At 38.5% G+C, this 19,709-nt stretch overlaps 1 protein-coding gene across 1 annotated transcript in view; it reads left to right on the top strand.

Moving 5' to 3' along the window:
- The window catches only part of LOC149801208 (complement C3-like), a 346,536-nt gene that overhangs the window by 246,940 nt on the left and 79,887 nt on the right, over positions 1 to 19,709 (top strand). The window contains exons 28-30 of the mRNA XM_089955247.1: positions 1,722 to 1,900; positions 6,157 to 6,309; positions 14,641 to 14,804. Coding sequence (XP_089811373.1) covers positions 1,722 to 1,900; positions 6,157 to 6,309; positions 14,641 to 14,804 — 496 coding nt within the window. The remainder of the gene's footprint in view (positions 1 to 1,721; positions 1,901 to 6,156; positions 6,310 to 14,640; positions 14,805 to 19,709) is intronic.

Raw genomic sequence — 19,709 nt, 5'->3', positions numbered from 1 at the left:
TTCCCTTTTACCCTATGCAACTTCTGTCACAAGATCAGCACATAGGGCAAAATAATTTTACCCTGTGCAACTTCTGTCACAGGATCAGCACCTAGGATAACATACTTCCCTTTTACCCTGTGCAACTTCTGTCACAGGATCTGGACAATATACTTCCCTTTTACCCTGTGCAAATTATGTCACAGGATCAGCACCTAGGACAAAATACTTCCCTTTTACCATGTGCAACTTCTGTCACAGGATCAGCACCTAGGACAACATACTTCCCTTTTACCCTGTGCAACTTATTTCACAGGATCAAGAAGTATGATAGTCTTTTTAGTTATTCCCTTGCCTACAGACTTGCATGTGTAATTAGTATTTTGCCAGTTTATTGGTTCTATACTCATCACTATCCAAAGTGACCAGTGATATCATGTAACTTGTACTTAGTGCTCAGTCATCTAATAACTTATGTCACAGGATCAGCACCTAGGACAACATACTTCCATTTTACCCTGTGCAACTTCTGTCACAGGATCAGCACCTAGGACAACTATACTTCCCTTTTAACCTGTGCAACTTATGTCACAGGATCTGGACAACATACTTCCCTTTTACCCTGTGCAAATTATGTCACAGAATCAGCACCTAGGACAACATACTTCCATTTTACCCTGTGCAACTTATGTCACAGGATCAGCACCTAGGACAACAGTCTTCCCTTTTACCCTGTGCAACTTATGTCACAGGATCAGCACCTAGGACAACTATACTTCCCTTTTACCCTGTGCAACTTCTGTCACAGGATCAGCACCTAGGGCAACAGTCTTCCCTTTTACCCTGTGCAATTTAAGTCACAGGATCAGCACCTAGGACAACTATACTTCCCTTTTACCCTGTGCAACTTTTGTCACAGGATCAGCACCTAGGACAACATACTTCCCTTTTACCCTGTGCAACTTATTTCACAGGATCAAGAAGTATGATAGTCTTTTTAGTTATTCCCTTGCCTACAGACTTGCATGTGTAATTAGTATTTTGCCAGTTTATTGGTTCTATACTCATCACTATCCAAAGTGACCAGTGATATCATGTAACTTGTACTTAGTGCTCAGTCATCTAATAACTTGTTGTGAAGTAGTTGGCTCAGATTTAACATTACAAGTTTAGTTAATGCAACAAATGTAATAAGAAATGTTTTATTGTTGTAAAAACAGACCAGTACAAATTCAGAGTTTTTGAACCAGCTTCCAGCTGCTAATGAGAACACTTGTCATGTACAGTTTTCATGTGCTGTCATGATGTTTCAAAATGTCATGTACTTCCACTGAAATCAGTTCCACCAGTCCACCATCCTGAAGATCATCCATGCTTTACCCGGGTCTAAAATAAATAAATATTTCAGATAATTTAAAGCATGATTTTTAGAATAACATTATCAATAAAATATGCAAGGTAAATGGAATTTCTGGAGTCATATCATTCAATCAAATCACTATTCCTGTCAGTGATAATAATAATGTTAATAATAATAATAATAATAATAAAGACTTTATTGAGAGAAGATAACTCATGTGAAGATGTATGGCATAAGATGTATTTAAATTGAAGGTTATGTATGGTTGGCAAGGGAAGTATTGTGTGTGTGTGTGTGTGTGAAATATTACAGATGTGAAATAGGTTAAAGGGTTGTTATGATCATGACATTATGTAATAAATAATAGAATTGTTACTTCTAGATTTTAGGTATTGGGGATTGGAAAGTGAAGCCAATAGTCTGCCCTCAGCCAAAACAGCCGAGACCACATGCTATGCTCTATTGACACAGCTAGAATTTGATGACCTTGAATATGCCCGTGGTATTGTCAATTGGCTAAATGCCAATATGAATTCCCACGGCTCGTTCAGATCAACACAGGTAAATAATACATCTGCATGACTATGATGCTGACAGACTGATAATACCATAGAATCAGATCATACAACATTTTAAGACTTCATAGTTCCACTTCATTATTGTTTAATGATAATATTTTGTTACGTGGGGGGCTTAAGACAGAAGTTGCAGAAACTATGTTCAGGAATGTGTAGACATTTCAGAAGTACTCATATCAGATTGGCTGGCTTGTTGCCATTGTAGTTTCTGTACTATCTGTTTTTGATCAGGCTTGATAAATAGACCTACTTCATCAGTATGTCCAGTGAGATTTGTTATGAGTGCAATTTACAAATAATGATTAGGTGATCTTACATCTAATTGACTGAGCTTCTTACCTCCAGAGGAACTGTATATCAGTTGATATGAAACTTGGTAAATAGGCTTATATAATAAATATGTGCAGTAAGATTTATTATGAGCAACGTTTGCACATAATAATTAGATGATCTTGCATCTAATTGGCTGGGGTATTTTTTACCTCTCTACTGACTGTATTTCTTATAGAATTTGGGTCAAACTTGGTAAATAGGTTTGTATCATCAATATGTCCAATAAGATTTATTATCATCCGTATCTCAGGTGAATGTGATCAAGATCCAGTAACTTTTCTTACTTTTTATATATTGCTACTCTGGCAAATTAATTTTCCTCATTTTAATCACAGCTAGTGTTTGTGTATTTTGCGCTAGTTCAAGCTAATTTTTCAAGGACATGGGAGCAGCCATTTTAATCTGCTTATTTATATTTGATAGTGCATGGTTTCCATTACTACCACATGTGAAGAAATTTCAGTCAGAATACATCCAATTACAAGAAAACAGCATTGAATACAATGCCAACATTCTCTCCACTGTACATGTTGCAAATGAAAACATATTTACTTTATATATATATCTTTCTTTCAAAAATACATAATAACTGTAGAGTGGAATTTAAAAAACTACAAATAACAGTAAGATATAACCTGGACAACACTACTAAAAAAACATCTCCATAACTTTGTGGACATAAGATAATGAGATATGATTAAAATAACAATATGGGGGCAAAGGTTGGTAAGACACAGTATGAAAATAAAAGCAACAAGAAACACAAATACACTGCATATGTAAAATGTATTTGTGATAAAAGTTACAAGCATGACAACAAAATATTAAGATACTGTTAAATATTACATATCAAACATATTAACTAAAACAATTATACGTAGCACGGCTAAAATAATTTAAAACATAATAAGTAGACAAAACTAAAGTTTTTGGTTCTGAGTTGGCAGAAAGGACAGGTTTGATATGAAACTCATTCTTTACCCCCAGACTTGGAAAAAGCACTTGTGTGGTTTTGTGTTTATTATGTTTTTTACGTATTATGTCAGTTGAAGATTTATGAATGATAATATACAACTCACTGCAAATCCCCATTAGACATGTATAATCCAGGCTAGCTCCAAATCAATATTGTGCAGTTCTGTAATGTTGGATTTCAAAAACAGTTTGTATGGGACACATGAATAAATTTAAACTGCTGTCACAGGCAAGTGGATATATCTCAGATGGAACATAGATGTTGGACTAGTAAGTAAACCTTTTTCTTGCACCCTACTTACTGGATAAGCACACTCCACTTCTTAGCAAATTTCAGGGCAAATTTAATAGACTAACAGTAATGAAATCAACATTCATTTTTATATTGAAACTCATTAATTTAAGGTACTTTAAAATTCCGCATTTTTTCAATTACAAGAAACTATTTGTATAATTTACTTTAAGGTGACAAAGCATATTTTTTATATAAAAACAAAATGAATATATAGTATCTTTCTTACATGCCAACTAGATTTGTAATAATCAATTGGATATTTTTGTAACAAGAAAATTCTAAATGACATTGTTTTTTTTTTGTTTGCTTTTGTTTTGTTTTTTGTTTTATTTTCAAGTTGAAGAGTAACAGGACTTTACCTTGTAAACAAAAAAACAGTTCCCTGCTTGTAGCCCACTGATGAGAAAGTCTCAACAGCATTGTAATAAAATGTAATTATTTTAAGTTTCAGAGCCATTGCAGTCATTGTAACAAAATGTAATTATTTTAACTTTGAGAGCCTTTGGAGTCATTGTAACAAAATGTAATTATTTTAAGTTTCAGAGCCATTGCAGTCATTGTAACAAAATGTAATTATTTTAAGTTTCAGAGCCATTGGAGCCTGTGCTCTTTATGATATGTCATCCTTACGTTGCAAATGTTTATAAAATTTATTCTGAGAGTTACTCAGTAAATTTAAATCTGTAGTAATATTATTAGACAAGTTGAAAGTTTCTCCACTAATACTTGCACCACCACCCCCAAAAAAATATTTTGAAAGTCCGAAGTTGAAAGGTTTTCTGGTTGAGTTGGTACTTTGTTGTTGATAATTTATGTTATGGAATGTTTTTCTGTGTCATGAACAGGTACATACTTAAGAAGTTTTTGTTTAAGTGCAGCTGGTGCATACATGAGTGCCTCCTTGATGGAAGGCCTTTTCTCCCGAATGGAAAATTATTATACAAATTTTTTTTCTTTCATTTTTTTGTCACACCTTGCTTCCATTGTAGTATATTTATGGTAGTACTGCCTGTGATTATGTCACTATGTACTGGCTTAATCAGGGCAAGATGATTTAGTTAGTATATTTATGGTAGTACTGTCTGTGATTGTGTCACTATGTACTGGCTTAATCAGGGCAAGATGATTTAGTTAGTATATTTATGGTAGTACTGTCTGTGATTATGTCACCGTGTACTGGCTTAATCAGGGCAAGATGATTTAGTTAGTATATTTATGGTAGTACTGTCTGTGATTATGTTACTATGTACTGGCTTAATCAGGGCAAGATAATTTAGTTAGTATATTTATGGTAGTACTGTCTGTGATTATGTCACTATGTACTGGCTTAATCAGGACTAGATGATTTAGTTAGTATATTCCAAGGAGCAGGGTTGGTTGGCTTCAGTGTTTGAAGTTAGTTGACATGGATTATTCAATGTGTGATCTAAAGTAATTCCAGAAGTGTTAAAGAGAGTGATTATAATGGATTAATGAAGATCTCAATCAGCATAAAACAGGGCTTGTTTGGTTTGATTTTTAAAGTTTTTCAAGATATCTAAGCATGTTTTATCACCCAATGCTAGAATGCCAAAATCTAAGCAACTGAAATGTCATTTAAAAAACAACTCATTGATAGATAGGAATGGGAATTTCAGTGGTTTAAACCAAGTTCAAAGAACATAAATATGCAGTCAGCCTTTCCTGTAAGGCTGATTTGAAAATCTGCTGTGGTGTTAGAAATGACTATACATGTCATGCAGCATATCAAACCAATAAAAGTAGTGCCACTTGGGTGGGTTTATGATACAGAATTTTAGGTCTGTGTAAAATGCCAGATAAGTAATGTAAGATTAAATGGGTGTATAATAAGCACTAAAATGGATCTTCTGGAGACTGTGCACATTCTTTCTTAAAATGTTTTGGTAGATTTTACATCTAGTTGGGGGACATTCCATGCCCTAGACTCTAAAGAGTTCAAAGAATTGCTGTGCTGTCTAACAACATATACAGTCAGTTTTGAAACTTTGAATCTTAGGACTATCTTAAAGTTACTTTATTTAATTCTTAGTTTGTGGTTGTTGTCAGTTTAGAACCAATATTTTTTCAGCACATGATAGATTACACATTTTAGCCAGTTTAAATGGTGGAGGAAGAACCCAGGGAAGAACTACTGACCCATGGAAAGCTACTGGCAAGCTTTCTTACATATCCACATTTGCTAAGCCTGAGACTTGAGCCCATGTGGACAGAGGTGAGATGGCATTGATTGGTAAAGGTGAACATTTTAAACCACTTGGTCATCCAGGGCCCCAATTCATAATTTTTAATATCCTTGGTATTATGTATACATAATGCATCATTAGGTATTTTAATTCAATTTATTCTGTACATTTTTTACATACATCAGTGGTTATGTTAATTAAATTTATACTGCAAATTTATTATATATATGTTAATGTGTGTACATAATGCTTTAGTGGTTATGTTAATTCAATTTATACTGTAAATTTATTATATATATATATGTGTGTGTGTGTGTGTGTTATTATATATGCATAATACATTAGTGTTATGTTAATTCAATTTATGCTGTAAATTTGTTGTATTCTGTTTGTAGAAACCAAGTTTTACTCTATACCTTATGATTTGCACAGGACACAGTGGTATGCCTACAGGCATTATCAAAATACAATATTCGGACATACAACCCTGCCCTTGATTTGGAAGTGACTGTTCAGGCTGATGGGGGGTACAAAGAATATAGGCTTGTCAGCCATGAAGAAACCTTGGCAAAAGCAATAAGAAATGTAAGTATATGTTAGATAACAACAGCAAGCAATGTAGGATGCTAAGATAAATGTATATACACAGTGACCAGATCCATAGAAACCGACCATGTTATAAACCGAACTGTGTTATAACCAACCAAGTCAGTTAGCTGAAGAAAATGATGCATTTACCTCAAATATGGCAGGAGGAGGGGAGAACAGTTTGTCTGAAAAACACTTGTACATTGACATTTATGTAGTACAATACATAATCCATTAAGTACTGTACTGGTATATAATAAATCCATGCATTCGAGTATAGATCACATGTTATAAACTTCATGTATGATTAACATCCCATTTGAAAACACAAATAACATGTATATATAAAAATGGTAGTCCTCATTTTGATCTATATCCGATTGTTACTTAACAATTCGCTACAAGTGTTGCAAGTGGCACATGACTGTAGCTGTTTACATGCTACATGTGCATGTACTTAAATTGGCCTAGATTTTGGTCAGCTGGAGACAATATCACCTTGCAGAGGCTACCCAGGGATGCGTCTGTTGATAGGGAAATGAAAACTTAACAATTAAGAAGTTTAACAAAGATCTTTGTGAGATACCCCATCTTTAATTAACTTGATGCCATATATCTCTGGTTTCAAAAGATTGGAAATTTGCATTTTAAGCCAGTGTTGGTGTCGACCATAAGCTTAAACTTTTTCCTGCAAAAATGAAACTTTCTATCAGATTCCATTGCTTTTATTTCTGTTTGGTGGCAACTTTCTTTGATGAAAAGTTATTTGCTTTTTATGAAGATTCTAGTTTGCTTTCTTTGACGAAGGGTGCACATGTTATTGAAGATACCACTAAAGGATAGCCTTGGAGGACCAAGTATATGTTTGTTTTTTATTGTGGCAGCAACGTCAAATAATTGTAGAATATTGATTGAGACTGAATTATTTTTCATTTGCTTAATATTTATACAGAATGAAAATTGGTTCAAAGGTTATCAGTTTTCCTTGAAGTTTCAGCAAAACTACTTTTTTTCTAGGTATATTTTAAAAGTCAAAGGAATCCGCCATCATTTGGTCGATTGTAGCAGTTACTTTTCCTGCCTTCAAAAGTTGGTTGATTGTCGCTAGTCCTGGTAGCATATATAGACCAACAAGTAGATTTCTGTGTTTGGTTTGGTTTTTGATGTTCTTTGGTGGGGGCGGGGTTGTGACATTCCTAGTGGTGGAGTGATGCTGCCTTCAACTCATGCATCAGAAATTTATAAAAAAAAAGAAGAGGCCAATAGATGATGAATACACAGGTGTTCAGTTCTGTTCTGGCAGGGATTACTACAGAAGATATGAGTGTTCTGAAGGATTTAATTATATGAGTGAAAAGAGGAATTTTACTAACTATCCACATAGAGAGGTCAGATAAAATAAATATATTAATCACTAGTGAACGATAATCCACCTCTAATTCTTCTGAAAGATCCATTATGATATAGTGCCTCATCCAGTTGAACTCTGACACCAGAAATGAAGAAGAAGAAAAATGCTGAGATCTCACATGATACAGTACTTAGGTTAGATGTCAGAATAAGCGGATCATGATATAACAATGCTGTTAAAGTGGTTTGCCAGTACGAGCTATGAATTTATTTATCTAACAATATATAAATTCCAGTACATTTTAAATCAAGTTTAAAGCTTCCTTTCATGGTGCCTCTGAATTTCTTAACTCCAAACCCAAATTGTATATACAAGTTTAAACAGCCAACAATGTCAGGGGGAAAAAATTGCCAAATTATATATTTTGTTGCCAGTTAGGAAAATAAATCACAATTTGTGACAATGGCAAAGCCCAAAGGAAAAGCCCAGGTTAGTACTTGAAAACTGTTGAGATTCTCACCCTATTAATATATAGACACATACTAGGCAGAAAAGACAAATATTGGTATACAACCAACATTGTGCCTAGGGTCTTTCTTTGCTTCAAGGAACTTAGGAAACACAATCAAACTTGGGGGATGGGGTCAAAATCTGGAGAGAATACATGTATTTTATAAATACAGAATTCTAGTGATGGTGATGAGCTTGATATTAGAGGTACCACTTGTTATGTACAGTCAAACCCATTTATTGCAAAAAATCTTTGACATAACTAGGTCCTGGAATATCAGGGTTTTGTTGACAAATCAGCTGCAGAAAAATGATTCTGCATCATATGTACCAAAACTGATGAGCTTTGTTTCTAAGAACAAATGGTATTTCTAATGCACAATAAAAATAATAACTAAATCATGCCAAGTTACAAAAAAAAAGAAGATTGGAGATCTTTTATATGAGATTAAGAAGTCACACAGTTTTACAACACTTAAGTTACACAACGTCAATGGTTTAAAGTTGTTTTTGTTTTCCTGTGAATAGCCTCATCCCTGTGGTAGCCTCAGCAAAACAAGAATCATCTCACGTTGACCAAACTCTAGTAAGTACACGTATGATTATACCTTTTTAAAGTATTTTCTTTTGTTAGTGTTGATTAATCTTGGCATCCGTCTGTCTACGGGAGATGATGGAGTAGCTCCAAAGTAAACTTTTGTTTATCCTTCTTTCTAGCTCTCTTTTCAGCTTGTTTTATTTTTCTCTCTTCCTCTGCGTTTTGAACTCCCTGCCAGACAGCTAGACGCCAGCTGGAACGGTTGTTTGCACAGCTCTCCCAGTCATTGACATTGATGTCTGCCGTCTTCATATCCTTCTTGCAAACATCTTTGTATTGCAGATGTGGTCGTCCAGTTGGTCGTGCACCTTCTGCTAACTCTCCATATAACAGGTCCTTGGGAATGCAGCCTGGGTCCATTCTCTTGACATGGCCAAGCCAGCGAAGGCGCCTCTCACTGAGAATGGAGAACATGCTGTTGATGTTGGCACGTTCTAGAACCTCTGTGTTGGGTACTTTGTCCAACCACTGGATGTGCAGAATGCGCCACAGACATCTCAGGTGGAAGCTGTTGAGTTTCCTATCGTGTCTTGCATAGGTGGTCCATGTTTCGCTGCTGTAGAGAAGTGAGCTGAGCACACAGGCTTGGTAGACACACAGTTTGGTCTTCTCTGTGAGGTTGGGGTTGTTCCAGACTCTCTGGTTAAATCTGGCCATCACTGCTGCTGCCTTAGCAATCCTGCTGTTCACCCAAGAATCAATGGAGAGTGAGCTGGAGATGTTAGACCCAAGGTATGTGAAGTTCTCGACAACTTCCAAGTTGTACCTGTTGATGGTGACAGAAGGAGGGGTGTCTGCATCCTGCGCCATGACGTTCGTTTTCTTCAAACTAATGGTCAGTCCAAATTCCTTACAAGCATGGGAGAGGCGGCATACCAGCTGCTGAAGTCCATCTTCCATGTGTGATGTCAAGGCTGCATCATCGGCAAAAAGTAATTCACGGATGAGTACCTCTGTGACTTTAGTCTTAGCATGGAGACGGGCGATGTTGAACAGCTTGCCGTCAGCCCTGATATGGATGTACACTCCCTCGCTGCAGTCCTTGAATGCGTGCTGGAAAAGCATGCAGAAGAAGATGGCAAAGAACATCGGCACAAGGACACAGCCTTGTTTGACTCTGCTGATGACTGAGAAGGCTTCAGATGTTGCGCCATTGAAGCACACTGTGCTGTGCATGTTCTCGTGGAACGACATGATGACAGCAAGCAGACGTGGGGGGCAGCCAATCTTCTGCAGGAGTCTGAAGAGTCCACTCCGACTAACCAGGTCAAATGCCTTCGTCAGGTCTATGAAGGTAATGTAGAGGGGCACCTGCTGCTTGTGACACTTCTCCTGCAGCTGACGTAGTGAGAAGATCATGTCTACAGTTGACCTGCCAGCTCGAAATCCACACTGGGACTCTGGGTAAACGCAGGAGGCTAGAATCTGCAAGCACGCCAAGGCAACACAGACGAAAGCCTTTCTGATGATGCTGAGGAAGGAGATGCCCCGGTAGTTGTTGCAGTCGCTGTGGTCTCCTTTATTTTTGTACAAAGTGGTGATGTTGGCATCATGCATGTCCTGTGGGATGTATCCCTGTTCCCAGCAAAGGCAGAGGAGTATTTGTAGGGGCTGGAGCAGTGCTGACTAATAGCAAAATGTAACTGACCATTATTGTGTGAAAATCTATCGCTTTTGTTGATGATAAGATGTTCAGTTACACTGGTATATGCCAGTTTTTACCGATAAAATTGGCCTCAATACCAGAAAAAAAGATGAGCTGTCAGTATCAACTTATTCTGTTCATCTAGTCTCATATCCCTTTCAAGTTTGATAAGTAACTGTCAGCAACAACACAGTGCCAGAAGGAGAGTCGGCTAATCTCTTTGATGGATATCAAGACATTGATATTTGATTTAAGATAAAACAATACAAATGAAAGCACTCATCTTTCTGCTTCATAGACATTGCACGTATTAGTCACTTTCCGCTTCATTCTCTTGTGTTGAAGAATCTGTAATCACAGTACAGCGATTGACAACTTCATTATTAAAGATATATTTGGCTCTATGGATTTTTTAAACATTACCGTTGATGCTTTATTTACTCTTGTTCAAAACAATAACGTGTTGTGGGGGAACCAGTTTAGTGTGGACTTTAGTGGGTTTCTGTTTATCGATGATTGTAAGTCATGTCTTCCAACCATACTGACGTTAAAGGTCTACAAGCACACCCAGCATGGAAACACTTCAGCTGTTTACTTTATAAGTGAACTCTGAACCAAAGTTGTTAATTGTTTATGGATTAAGTTGGTTACTGACCGTGATGATATTGGAATGGAATTACACTGCGAGTTGTTCCACAAAGCATCATAAATTTTATCCTATCTGAAACTACATAAATATTCGGGCCAGTGTCATTATATATATCGAAAACTACTTAATCCATTTTAAATATGTTGTGTAAAACAAATTAGGTAGTTGTAGCTACATTTAAAAATGGTGACCTGATAATTTTCAGAGTTACAGATAAGATCAAATTTGCGATGCTGTGTGGAACGAACTATATTGTCATTGTGTTGACATTTGATGATGTCCATTTTGAATGCAGCTCATGTAAAGGTCTGAAATGCATTCATTCAATTTCCTTACCCTAAAGTATTGTTTACAACATAATTTTCTCCACTCTATACAAGTGATAAGCCATGCATTTAAGAGATTGGTTAATTAGCACTTGTACCGATAAAATTTGGTCTTTTACCAGCTTTTCCCATCCTTGCCGGTACAAGGTACCAGAAGTAACAAGATTATTTCTTCTAAAGAGATGGACATTAAAAGTTGCATTTTGTTGAATTAATTGGATCCATATGTTACTTCAGACTGAAACTTGTCTGACATAACGGGATTATCAACTTAACAGGGGTCATGATCTGGGGGGTTGGGTGATTAGCATAACAAAGTTTTTTTCGGGACTGGACGAAAACAATCGACTTACACGGGATTCTCAAGATAAACCAGGTCGAGATAAGTGGGTTTGACTTTATTTTAAAAAACCATTCCAGATGGAGTAATAAAATATAGTATTGTAATATTTCAAATTCTTAGGGTCTCCATTGTGTGTTCCATAATTTGGAGCTATTCTGATGGCAATACTTCTTGCTATATATGCTCAATAAACTCTAGAGTTTGCAGAATTTGCTAATTGTACATTCCAGGTTCTCAGAAATCTTTGTCGCAGAATTGCAACCGAGTAGGTTTTTAGACTAAATGAACAAGACATACACAATGTGAGAAAGATGGAAATTTATGAATGAATTAATAAAGATAAATATATGATGTAAAAATACAATGATTGTCTCACGCTCTCAACATACGATTTACTCAAATCGCCCTACACAACATTCACACATCGAAAATAAACAAAAAAAATATTAAATCAAAATGAAGTACAGGTCCAGGAACCCTCATGGACTGCACATACACTTCAAACAGTATTTTACACAATAAGAGATTCACATAATCTCGAACATAAATTCTATTAAGATTCAGAATAATCTTAGCACAACTAGCTACACCTGAACTTTTTATGAAAACCCTGTTCAGTCAGCTTGTACCTTTTTAGAAGTGCTTCCTTCAGGACGTCGTATTTGAACACATCGTCTCTAGGAAGTCGTGAGTACACATCTAGCGCTTTACCTTTTAATAAAGCACTGAGATGCAGTGCCCAGTCATTTCGACTCCACTTCTGGTTCTCTGCATACCACTCAAACCGATGAAGATAACCATCCATGTTATCTTTCTCATCGGCAAAGGGGAATAGTTTGGGACCCTTTAATTTACTAGAGGCAGAATCGTGTTCTCCTTTTCTAGCTGTTGCTAACTCTATCTTACGTTCATGATCTCGTTGCCTTAATCTTTCTTCTACCTCCAAAGCTTCTAACCTTGCTTGTTTTTTGAACTCTATCTTCTCCCTCTCAGCTCCCTTTTCCCATTCTATCCTTTCCTTTTCAGCCTGTTTTTCTATCTTTTCCTTCTCTAATTCTATCTTTTCCCTTTCGGCCTGTTTTTCTAGTTCTATCTTTTCCCTTTCGGCCTGTTTTTCAAGTTCTATCTTTTCCCTTTCGAATTCCTTCACCCTTACCCTTTCATCCCTCTCCCGAGCGTGTTCTTCCCTTTCTAATTCCCTCGCCTTTACCCTTTCATCCCTCTCCCGGGCTTGTTCTTCCTTAATAAATTCCCTTAAACTTTCTCCCTCATACCCAAGATCTTTGCCTAAGGCGACCAAGTCCTTAAGGGATGACATGACTAATATTAACAAAACAAATTTAATTTTACAAAAGAAACTATTCCTGATGGAGGCAGCCCAAACAAAATGAATATATATTTATACTAGACCCACAGACCTAGAGCTACTAAAACAAAATGAACACCTACTTGATTATCTTCTCAAGAAGGTCACAAACGAATATAAACAATAAGAGTTTATTTTCACACACATTGTCATGACGATTCACTTAATCCAAATATCCCACTTCTGACACCATTGTCGCCAAATTGCAACCGAGTGGGTTTTTGGACTAAATGAACAAGACAAACACAATGTGAGAAAGATGGAAATTTATGAATGAATTAATAAAGATAAATATATGATGTAAAAATACAATGATTCTCTCACGCTCTCAACATACGATTTACTCAAATCACTCTACACAACATTCACACGTCGAAAATAAATAAAAAAAGATATTAAATCAAAAAGAAGTACAGATCCAAGAACCCTCATGGACTGCACATACACCTCAAACAGTACTTTACACAATAAGAGATTCACATAATCTCAAACATAAATTCTATTAAGATTCAAAATAATCTTAACACAACTAAGATTCAAAATAATCTAATGAATATAAACAAAAATGCCATGGAACAACAATTGATCCAAACATATGCTGCTAGACCCCTTGTACAGTCGCATGATTCCTTGGGTTGGTCCACACTCTTATCGACCGCTCGCACCCTTCATGAATCCACCACGAGTACAGTCATACCTTACATTACAGATGGCATACAGCACGTTTTCAATTTTGCTACGTCTACGTCCGTGGCACAAACATACATACATACATACATATCAACAGCACGTAGCATTAATTGTTCTGGAAACTCCTGATAGCTCTTAGCAACTTTAGATGGCTTCGGACAGCTTCAGACCGCTCTAGTCATATTCACAGTCACATTGACAATCACATTTCATAGACACAATCACAGCGACAGTCACAATCAGCTACAATAACAGTCAGCTACAATAACAGTCAGAATCAGCTACAAACACGGTCAGCTACCATAACAGTCAGCTACGAACACAGTCAGAATTGGCTACAATAAAACCAAATTGGAAATAATAATAGTTTCTGTATAATTTCTAGATATATGATAATACTTTAAATCTGCATTATAATAAACACATTTTTATGCGATAAGACATTACAAACTAAATAAGCTTCGCATATCAAATAAAAATGTAAATTTAACACTTATCCCTATGGCTGGAGAACAATGGAGAGTGTATACTCCTTGACGTGACCCAAAAATGACCAGTTTGGTTTTTAGAAATTGGTCTTACTTAAATCCATAGGGGAGTGAGTACAAGTAAGGGTAGAATACCCGTGCACATCATGTTAGTCATGATACCTGTCACAAGTAATCTCTGTGGCTAGGTACATGTTAATACAGTCGCTTACCTGGAAAAACACATTCACCTTAGATAACGTTGTACCTGCATGTACAACGAGAAATAGTCGAATTGTTTTAAGACAAAACCAAGTTATTTCTTTGCCTAATTCTGTGACAATGTTGATACACATAGATTCGTTTATTTTGGCTTTCCAAAGGTACCTGTGGGGAAAAAGGTCACTGTTTATGTCAAGGGCAAGGGTGCTGGTCGTATGTCTATAGACTTTCAGTACAACAGAGATAAGAGAGAAGATGAAGTTTGTAACTTCAAGATTGAAATAGCCAATTACACAATGTCTCAGGAAGAGACTAGGAAAAGAAGGCAGGTCTTTCTCTCTTGTTCTCTCTCGCTATCTCTCTCTCTCTCTCTCTCTCTCTCTCAAATTGTCCTATCTAACCCACCTCCATTTTCAAGCTAACCGCATATTTTGGTCCCAATAAGGCATTATCATTTATCATCTTATGAAACCTCTTTATACTATACACCATGAAAAACCAAATGAACATGTTATCTCCTCTTTGTCAATGATTGAGAAGATTTGAGAATGAGGAAAATTATGTAATCACCTAGAATGGTATGGGAATTCACATAATTCTGAATGAATGGAAATTATTAAGTTTCATAGATTGATTCTGGAACCATATGTGCATCGTTTGAAGTGATGGATAAATTATTAACTCTAATAATGAAACTAATGACAATTGGGGATTAGCTGTTTCATTATGCTTTGTATTATTGGGCTTATACAAATAAATTGAAATACCAAAAATGTATGCTACATGTTATGATGCTGCGTCATGTGTTACTTTTCATTATAAATTGAAAAGAACAATATGGCAGCTTTCTGAGAAATGTGTCAAACATTATTTTCAAAACACATTTAACACAAAATGTATCTTATTACTAAAGAAAACAATACAGCCTAACAAGAAATATGTTCTCAAAAAGTCTACAGTTTTCAAAATATATTAAAGAGTGGAGCCAAGCAAGTCACTTGGCAAAATCCTTTGCATGATTATTGAATTGCACAGGACAATTATGAATAGTTGTGTGATCTGAGATTTCTAAATTATATGGCCCTTAATTTAGTCCAGTCTGTCCATCCATACATTTGTCCATTTTTCAAAACTCTGCAAAAGACACTCAGTTAAAGGAAATTAGGCAGGTGTACATCTTTAGATGACCTGTTAGACTTCAGACAATTTCAGCAATTTTTACATTTGTTAACATAGTCATTTTTGGACAAAGACTCAAAGGATTTATTTTGGTCAAAAACCTCGTTGGTATGAATAAGCATAAACCACTTGAGGTCAACAAAAGAAATTTGGTATGCATGTTTGTTTACATATGTAAGTTGCCTGATTATATTTGCAAGCATTCTAGCAATTACCATATATCTTCTTCTTGGCATCCGTCTGTCTATGGGAGAGATGGTGTAGCTCCAGAATAAGCTTTTGTTTATTCTTCTTTCTAGCTCTCTTTTCAGCTTGTTTTCTTTTCCTGTCTTCCTCTGCTTTTTGAACTCCCTGCCTGACAGCTTGGTGCCAGGTGGAATGGTCGTTAGCACAGCTGTTCCAGTCGTTGACATTGATGTTGGCAGTCTTCATGACTTTCTTGCAAATATATATGTATCGCAGATGTGGTCATCCAGCTGGTCGTGCACCTTCTGCTAACTCCCCATATAACAGGTCCTTGGGAATGCGGCCTGGGTCCATTCTCTTGACATGGCCGAGCCATCAAAGGCACCATTAGCTGAGAATGGAGAACATGCTGTTCATGTTGGCACATTCTAGAACCTCTGTGTTGGGTACTTTGTTCTGCCACTGGATGTGCAGAATGTGGCGCAGACATCTGTGTCTTGCGTAGGTGGCCCATGTTTCGCTGCTGTAGAGGAGTGAGCTGAGCACGCAAGCTTAGTAGACATGCAGTTTGGTCTTCTCGGTGAGGTTGGGGTTGTTCCAAACCCTCTGGTTAAGTCTGGCCATCACTGCTGCTGCCTTGGCAATCCTGCCGTTCACCCCAGATTCAATGGAGAGTGACCTGGTGATGTTGGACCCGAGGTATGTGAAGTTCTTGACAACTTCCAAGTTGTACCCATCGGTGGTGACAGAGGGAGGGGAGTCTGCCTCCTGCATCATGACGTTCGTTTTCTTCAAACTGATGGTCAGTCCAAATTCCTTACAAGCATGGGAGAGAGGTGGCATACCAGCTGCTGAAGTCCATCTTCTATGTGTGATGTCAAGGCTTCATCGTCGTCGAAAAGTAATTCGCGGATGAGTACCTCTTTGACTTTAGTCTTAGCATGTCGAGGGGCGATGTTGAACAGCTTGCCGTCAGCCCTGGTATGGATGTACACTCCCTCGCTTAAGTTCTTGAAGGTGTGCTAAGGAGGGAGATGCCCCGGTAGTTGTTGCAGTCGCTACGGTCTCATTTGTTCTTATACAAAGTAACGATGTTGGCGTCACGCATGTCCTGTGGGATGTATCCCTGTTCCCAGCAGAGGAAGAGGAGTATGTGTAGGGGTTGGAGCAGTGCTGGTTTCCCACTCTTGCGGACTTCAGGCGGAATGCCGTCGCTTTCAGGAGCTTTCCCACAGGCAGGGCAATAGATAGCTTTTCCGAGCTCTTCCAAGGTGGGCTGTGTGTCTAGTTCCTCCATGACAGGCAGGTCTGGAATGGCTTCCAGGGCGGTGTCAATGACATTTTGGGTTGCATATAGCTCAAGATAGTGTTCAACCCATCGCTTCAGTTGTTTCCCCTGGTCTGTGATGACTTCGCCTGTCTTAGACTTGAGGAGGGGACGGTCTTGGAGGTGAGGGGGGACCTGTTGCCTTCTTGATACCCTCATACATTCCTCTTGCATCCCCGGTGTAGGCAGCTGTTTGTATACTGTTGCAAAGGTTAGCCTGTAGGTGTTGGCACAGCGGCGGTCGGTCTTCTGGGCGTTGTTCCTTGCAGTCCTGAAAGCTTGTAGTGTTCTGGGGCTAGGTGCAGCCTTGTATGCCAGCAGGGTTTTCCTCTTTGCCTCAGTCACGGGCTACTTATTCTCCCAGTTTGCCTCATACCAGTCAACATTTGTTTGCTCCCTCTTCCCATAAGCTGTGATTGCTGAATTGTACACAAAGTCATGAAGATAGGACCACTTGGAGTCAATGGTGTCATCAGGTGCCACTTTGGTGAGAGTTTCCTGCAGTTTGCTGATGAACTGCTGTGTTTTATCTGGGTTGCTTGTACAGCAGGTATTGATGCATGGGTGACCCTTCTTCTTAGTGTGGTGCAGCTTCTTGGATAATATTCGCACCTTGCTGGCCACGAGGGAATGGTCCACGTCGCAGTCGACACTGTGGTAGCTGCAGGTGAGGAGGATACTGGCCAGTTCTACACGCCTGGTGATCAGGAGGTCTAGCTGGTGCCAGTGGTGTGAATGTGGGTGTCTCCATGACACCTAGTGGATCTCCTTGCATTTGAAGAAAGTGTTGGTCACACATAGTCTGTGGGAGCAGCACATCTCTAGCAGTCGCTGATCATTCTCCATGATCTTGCCCCTTCTGTAAAAGTCAAGACAGGTGGACCAGGCCTTGATTGTTGGGGATACTGGATATTGCCTGGACGAGAACCTCATAAAACTTGTCTTTCTCCTCGTGGGTGGAGCAGAGGGTTGGAGCATACACGCTGATGATCTTGACCGGGCCTAAGGATGTTGACAGCCGGAGGGAAAGGATTCTCTCAGTACCTGATGACGGAGGTTCAATTAAGGCGAATAGCGTGTTCTTTACAGCAAAGCCTACACCATGCTGCCTAGGTTCATCTGAGGGCTTCCCCTGCCAAAAGAACATGTAATTGGCTTCCCTGATGGTGCTGCTGTCAGCCAGTCAGGTCTCCTGGAGGCAGGCAATGTCAGTGTTCAGTTGGGAGAGTTCTCTGTCAATGACGGCAGTCTTCCATGCATCGTCGATCTGCTGTAGGTCAACGGTCAATCCAGGACACATGGTCCTGATGTTCCAGGTTGCAGAACGAAGAGCCGGAGTCTTATTTCTTTTTTGAGTCTTTCCTGGCATTGAGTTTTGTGGCCCACTTGTCCAGATGGTTCAATAAGCTCCACGCACCCAGTGAAGCAGGCAGGCCATGGCGGGCAGCGCCTTACTGACTGGGGGCTGCCCAGCTTGAGGTGGGCGGTAGCTGTCCAGTGAGACCTGGTGATCTCTCCCACCGTCAGAAGTAACCCTTGGCGCCAAGCTCTACGACAATGGAGCTTTGACTTAGAACCGGTAAACTGCTACCTCTCGTGTTGTGCCAGTGCCGTACAACGATGCTGGAGTGTCCTCTCCAGTGGAGCTACGAAGCCTGGGCAGGGTGGTATGGAGAATCAGCTGTTGTCCATGCAGCAGATCACCCCTCTCTACTCAGCTGGTGGGCCCAAGGGTATGACGAATGCCGATACAGCTTGGCACCAACAGCATCACAAGAGTTGCCGGAATGACATTGAAGTCAAAGTCAGACTGCCTTAGCTACTCTGTTTCCGGATTTTCTGTTGGGGTTTACTCCCTTAGTGTTTCCCATGAGTTGGAATAGCCGCAAGGTAGCAGAGGTTTGGAATCGGAGTTTTCCTGCTCCTAGATGAGCTACCATGCAAGGTTTACAAGTCCCATCTACCTGAAGCAACTGGTTTTAAGGCCATAGTGGAAAACGTGGTCCACCAGACTTCAGATCTAAGCCACTCGTGAAGGCCAGGAGCTGGATTTTAGTTGACACAGGCAATCAGAGACACAAGCCGTATGGGGCATTTCTGGAGATGTGGGGTGCTTGTCTCCCACTCCCACCTCGGCAATGTCAACCTTAGACCACGATTACCATATATACACTCATATAAATCCATTCATGTATAAGCCAACCCCCAAACTGAACAGGTGTAAACACTAAAAAGTGCATGACCCGTGTATAAGCCGACCCATAACTCCGAGATATCTCAAGATGCACGAGGTAAGTTCAAAATGCATTTATTTAGGCAGATTTATATTTCAAACAAATACATGTATACTTATCTCAAGGTTGGCATGTATATTATTAAAATGAAATGGTATAAACTTGTTTGAAAAGTAATTTATTTAATTTTCTGTTTTCTTATTGTTTCTGTCTAATTTATATTTGTGTATAATTTGATCAAATGATGACTTAACACTCTCAAGTTATTATAACACTACCTCTCCCTTTTGACTCAATTATTGTT

The sequence above is a fragment of the Sinohyriopsis cumingii genome, chromosome 4 (genome assembly GCF_028554795.1).
Source record: "Sinohyriopsis cumingii isolate HCF-2022 chromosome 4, ASM2855479v2, whole genome shotgun sequence".
Classification (NCBI taxonomy): Eukaryota; Metazoa; Mollusca; class Bivalvia; order Unionida; family Unionidae; genus Sinohyriopsis; species Sinohyriopsis cumingii.
The sequence above is the reverse complement of the archived record's forward strand: the minus strand, read 5'-3'. Positions and strand labels throughout refer to the sequence as shown.